General features: G+C 37.8%; 1 protein-coding gene across 3 annotated transcripts in view; it reads right to left on the reverse strand.

The window, feature by feature from the left end:
- Window positions 1-5,778, reverse strand: part of LOC109539027 (4-coumarate--CoA ligase) — a 14,211-nt gene extending 8,433 nt beyond the window's left edge. Inside the window, exons 1-3 of one of the 3 annotated variants that reach the window (XM_048670533.1) lie at window positions 5,505-5,778; window positions 897-1,060; window positions 648-839 (exon numbers count right to left, since the gene is read on the reverse strand). In XM_048670533.1, the coding sequence (XP_048526490.1) occupies window positions 648-839; window positions 897-1,007 (303 nt within the window). In that variant the 5' untranslated portion in view covers window positions 1,008-1,060; window positions 5,505-5,778. Of the gene's footprint in view, window positions 1-647; window positions 840-896; window positions 1,061-1,120; window positions 1,278-4,240; window positions 4,375-5,504 lie in introns of those variants that run through there. The other 2 variants (XM_048670534.1, XM_019906538.2) reach the window with 2 other exon arrangements.
- Window positions 5,779-6,204: the final 426 nt, after the last annotated feature.

The raw sequence follows: 6,204 nt of genomic DNA on the forward strand, positions 1-6,204 counted from the left end.
ATATCAGACACTTAGGTGCAAGATTATGCCAAAATTTCATGTTTTCCGTCCCGTTTTTGCTCATTTCTCGGAGGCAAAATGAGCAGGAACGCTCATGTGTACATCATTCTAGACAGAAATAAATGGCCTTTTCAGAAAGTCAACCATCGATCAGGAATTGTTGGCAGTTTTCTCAATGTTCAGGTTCTTAGGTTTTCACACATTTCATTCGCCTTAGACTTTCTTCGTACAAAACGCCGTCTAATTCAAATGTCCTGATATTTTTCCTCTAAACTTCCTTCTCTGAACAGTCCGAACGTACATAACTTCAGGATTTCACTTCTAAATTTTTTCGGCTAAGAGTTTTTTTGTCCTTTTTTCCAGATAATTCTTAGCACTGTGAAGCTCTTTACCTCAGGTAAATCGCGTTATTGAGTCATGGTCAATTTTAGATTTAAGATAAGAGGACTTTGAATCATAAAAAACTGCTGTTAAATCGCAATTCCCCTTAACAAGCATTAACATTAACTGCTCGTAATGATGATCCATAAAAACGCGTATTACTTGTCCATTCAACCTACGCAAGAATTACCATAAACTATGAGTTTCAGTCAGTCTAGAAACCTCAATTCGACTACTGTTAATCTAGACAGGAAGCCTGTACTTACGGCTGCTGGTTCTTCAATCCATTCATCGATGCCTTTGTAGATGTGTTGAACAATATTTTCGTTTGGAATGGTCGTGCAAGGACCAAGAGGCGACTTCAGGATGCCGCTGTTGTGCCTGATTTGAGTCAGCAGCCGTTTGTTCAGTTGATTCTTCGCGCTGCTGATGCCTTTGGGGGACTTTAATGCGCTGATCTGGAATGAAGATCGGAATTGAAGCATGGGCAGGTTGATTAATGATAGGGACTTTACCGAAAACATGCGTCTCTCATTGCCAATTAAAGTGAGCAGCCCTACAGCGCCCGCTTGACTGTGCTGGGAGAGGCGATGATGGGAAATCTGCTTCAACACTATTCTAGACATTTTGCTGTCCAACGTTGCGTAGGGTAAATACAAGAAAATATCACAGGTAGGCTCTGAAACCAAGACAGTTGTTTTACACCATGGACCGGCAGAGCGATGAAAACTGAACTTACAGTATTTACAATAATTATCTCAAATAACTAAGTCAGTCTTATGGTACCTAAATGCACTTAATACTTTCAGGACTTCACAAAATCTAATCAAACTAATCAGGCCTGTTGAACTACAGCTTTCATAGTATAGTCGGTGACTCGTACTAAAAGGCGTTTTAAATATTGTGGGCCAACAGCGATAGCGGTTATCTTCGACGAATGGTGGGGCCGATGTGTTTTTCACACTTTTGGACTTTAACACATACGAAATAAGCTCGATCGTTTGAGCGCAATATCTGGAGTGTTTACAATAAATAAAAAAGAAAACTAGAGGTCAAGTGTATAATTTACTAAATTATTTCAGCATCACGATTTCTTTCAATGGGAATGTTGTTCTTGATTTATTGCGACAGTATCAAATATATTGATTCAATAGAAAACCTGCAAAACTCGAAATTTTACCACACAAACAACCGATTTTCGCGTATGTTATGGGGGCAAACATCCTTGAATTGACGCAACAAACAGTCAAAATAGATCGCTAAAGGTGTTTTGGAGATGATCGTTCGCTTTTTTCTGTTTGTGCTTAATTCACAGCGGTGCTGATTATTTACATCGGGCGTCCAAATATTTGCTAGTTCCAGTCCAAAGTACAAAGGTGGCAAACTAATGGACGCATTGTCAATTACAGTGCTTAATGCATGCTCAAATGTTTTCGTTTTTTTGCCGATTTGAATTTCCTGCTCTTCGGAAGTTTTATAACGAAAAAAAGCCAATTATCAAAGGAAGACTAACCGCAAATTCGGCAGCCGATTAAATCGCGCAAAACGGGCCCTTTTTCAATAAAAAAAAACAATGTAACTTCTGAGAAAGTAACAAATGAAAAGAGTTGGAACCTTCAGTCAACTCTGCACCCCTCGTACAGCGGTCGGCTTGGACAAGGACCCACCGATCTCCATGGAAACCGCTATATTGATCTCACTTAGTAGCACGGGTAGAAGTAAATGGCGCTGTGCATGAATAAGGCCAGTGTGCTACGAGGGCTGATTCAAAGGTTAAGATGAAATTAAATCTACGAATAACTTTGACGGATGAAACTGCGTTATAAACAAAAAGAGAAAACGGGAAGAACATCAAAGAAATCAGAGATTCAGTACAAGTACAGGAAAGTTGAAAGTGAATTGAAACAAACTTGGGCACAAACATACGAAGCGAAGTCAAATAAAAACAATGGTATTTAAAATTGAATTAAAACCCAGAACATTAACAGCTTAATTGCTCCCAATTTTGCGAAGGGCAATTGAACCAGATCTGCAATTTGAGGTTGTCTTCGACTTTCGACAAATATCGAGCGAATACATAACTACATAATTCCATTTTTATTGGTTGCTTTATCGCTGTATTTACAAAGTTAAAACACGGAAAACCCAAGTTACAAACGTCTTTTATTATAATCATAATTCCCTGTGACTTGTTTAGTGTTTTATTCCAACCAAATAAGCTTTGTCAGCAGTTAATTAATTCAATCATCAACATGGACTTTTGCACTTTAGATCTTTGGTGAATTACACTGTTGAGCTATTGAAATTAATTTTTTTTGTTGATCTTTCCCACCTGCGTACAACGGAAAAACATTCCCATTTGCATGCCGAACCGCTGATGGCGTTTCCATCATAAATAAAAATGCCGCATTATCATGTCTCGCCATACAATAATCTCTTGTTATCGCTATTGCCAAAACAAACCCACTACATAATGCCATAGTAAATAAGCAGATTATCTTACATTGAATAAATGTCGTTGGTATGAAGCACCACAATGCACTTCTGGGCCATTCAAACAGGTACAAGTTTGTATACAAACAATTAATTAGGCTTGTGAGTAAAGCGCGTTTTTATTCACTAGAGGTTTAATCTGCCACTGAAGAGGATTTTATTAAAATTGTGAAGTTTTTCAGTTGCCTTTGCAAATGTGTTTGGTGGACAGACTTTGTCTTTTGCGTCTCCCTCAAATAAAACCAGGCATTGTTGGGGTCGTTTCTTCCCCTTTTGGTGCCCGAGGAATAGCAATGGTAAATCAATAAAATACCTTCATTCATGTTGAGATCCAGGCTACTACAGCTTATACAGAGTTGTATTTAGGTGAAAGTGATTCATTATGAAAGCAGAATGAGCCAGAAAACAGCAAAACAATCGATTGGGTTTATGTGGCTCATAATCGCTCACTTGTGACTCTTTTAATGTGCCTACTTGAAGCAAATTTGCAGCAATCGGTCCACGTGCGTCAAAAAGTCGTCACCCAATTTTACAATTTCCCGGTTGAATCGTTATGTAATCAAAGTAAACACCGTATTTATATACTGTAGACTTTGAAATCAAGCCATAGTTCAAGATTTTATCTTAGCTTCGACGTAAACAAAATGAAAAATATTCTAAAACACAGCAATTAAATATCGATGTGATTCACAAACAGCGCTATTTACTGTAAAGCCTTCAACAATTTTTTATTTCCAACCACCAAATTGTATATTAATTTCGAAAAAATAGCGAACTTTTGTCTGCGTGACTGGCGATTTCTTTGAATTGGGCTGTTAAAATAATATTAATTCTTGTTCTAGTGTGGCCAGCTTTTGCGTATTTACGTGTGGCTTTTTGCGTTCAAAATACGCATGTGGGTCAACACAAAATATTTAATGCCAATGAGCCAGAGCAAAAAATTAGTAATATTATTCGAAAATAGTTCTAAACGCTAAAATTTCTATTCTGTTGCAAGCTATTTAACAAGACTGGAGGTACTTTGATCAGCATTGGCGAAACGTAGTTTATACGAGGTCAGCTTTTCAATCTAGGAATGATCCAATTGAACCGGAAAACAATGGATTTTTCTTGGCGAGTGTAATCGAAAAATGCGCATAATCCCTACAAACATACTTAAAAGGTATTAACGTGACCTAGTTCCATTTTTAAAGGTTGTCGGTGTTTCCAGATTATTTCTAATTTCCAATATTTTCAAATTAAAATTGTTGCAAATTGCTACAGAACAAAAATTATGTTGACTGTTTCTAATCAATTATTGTTTATTTAAACAAATTGAAACTGCGTTGAGTCATTGCCAATTGCAATTCCATGTTGCACTATTCACCTTTTTGTTTAGTGTGCCCCTCGTACAACCGTTGGATTGAATAAGGACAGCGCGGTTTCCATGGAAACGCGTATATTTTGCTCACTCCTACACAAAGGGCAAACAAGTGCCGCGAGGTGCAAACGAGCCAAGTGTGTTACGAGGGCGCATCTAAGTAAATTCCGATGAGAACACTGAAAGTGAATTGTTTTTTAACACTTTGCTTTTATGGGCGTTTGTTGTGTGATCATTGCCAACTTGAGTTTCATGTCGAAAATGTAGGTTTTAAACGAACTCATGTTAACATTCACTGGCCTTTGCCCATTACAATCTTCACAGTTAACAGGAGAAAGCTGCAAAGAGAAATGTGAAAAATAATCGAGTGTTATGCAGTTACTAATTAATTTGCGGGTGTTTAGTCTAAACATTGCGACAAGCAATTCGATAGACCGTTTACAGATTAGGAGCAATTTGAGGATGATAAATAAATACATGTTTGTTAGGAGTAGTGCCAGTTCCCAATGTGTAAATAAAGATGAAAATAATAAGCAATTGGCAAAAATATAAATAATGTTTATAATTAGACTTGAATGTCGCGCGTCAAGTGGCGTATGAACTCGCAGATAATTCGCACGCCAGCTGATTATTTTAAACAATAACCCATAAACAATTTAATTCCCAGTAAATAGTGTTATTGAAGCTTGTGGTTTTATGCGTGAGGGCAAGTAGAGGCATTAAACTCCAGTAACATCTTTGTAGAATTTACCAAAAAAAACACAAGTTGGCAACTGTTAGAAAACAGTTTCTAATTATTAATGAGTAGCATTTTATGTCGATTGCAATACCGTTTTTTTGTTTAAGTCTATTTGTAATAATTCATCGTTCATCCGTGCAATTTGGTTGGCTAATGCAATTTTTCTCGTCCAATTCTTCATTCCATTGGTAATTGTTACAGGGTTTAAAAATAACTGCTAAAAATAGCTGGAGGTGTGTCAGTCGCATTACTTTTGCCATGTGCTTTGCGATTATTTCCCATTGAAAATGGTATTTTTGCAAACCGCAGTCAATGCATGTTTATAAACATTTCACTGACCTGCGAAACATATGCCGCTTTATGCGAAGATATCGCAGGAAATCAGCGCTTATTTAGAAAGTCTTCAAAGTGAAATGACCGGGTGAAGAGCAACGTTAAGAGTTCGATTGTCATAGTTGGAAATCCCTGATTAAATGTTGTTCTTCTTCCAACTTCCCCAATGAATTCACCGGGAAAATCTAGTTGACTTACCCGATTATCGGCGGAAAATGTGGCAGATCGATGCGCTGCACTGACTTGATCAAAAACTCGCGAAGATTTGCTGTTTTTGGGATAAAATCAAAATCGAGCTCTCACTGTTTCGGATACGAACATCAGCACCGTAATGTTTTGGTTTATTCTCTGTTCTCTGGTAGCATGGGACGCACAAGTCCGTCTATTAGGTAGGGTAAACGCGGGTTCATTCAAAAGTCCAAAGTCCGATTATCTACAAGGCGAGAATTACGAACGGGCGCCAGTGGCGGGGCCCAGTGGGGGCCCAAAAATCATCGAAATTGCCAGAGTTTATGATAGTCATAGGCGAAACTTTTTACAGCCCTTATTCGGAGTGGGGAGATTTATTTTGCATTTTTTCCAATAAATTCAGTTAAAGCAAGTGCACAGCAATGAAAATATCAACAGGAAAAACCGTGCGGTTGATGATAACGAATGTTTCAGAACATCATCGGTCTTTGTAATTTGCATTTGCAAATTCATTTGGTTCAGGGGCGGATACAGCTTTAAAGTCAGGGGGGGTTATGTAGAAAAAATTCAGTCTTCTGTTATCTATGAAATTAGAAAAATTAACGTCGTTTTGGGCAAGGGTGGCGCAAGATTATTGCAAAATTTCATGTTTTCCATCCCGTTTTGCATGTTTCTCGGAAGCAAAATGAGCAAGAACGCTCGTTTTTAC

Source organism: Dendroctonus ponderosae, unplaced genomic scaffold (genome assembly GCF_020466585.1).
Source record: "Dendroctonus ponderosae isolate FM_Combo_2020 unplaced genomic scaffold, Dpon_F_20191213v2 Dpon_F_20191213_1, whole genome shotgun sequence".
Classification (NCBI taxonomy): domain Eukaryota; kingdom Metazoa; phylum Arthropoda; class Insecta; order Coleoptera; family Curculionidae; genus Dendroctonus; species Dendroctonus ponderosae.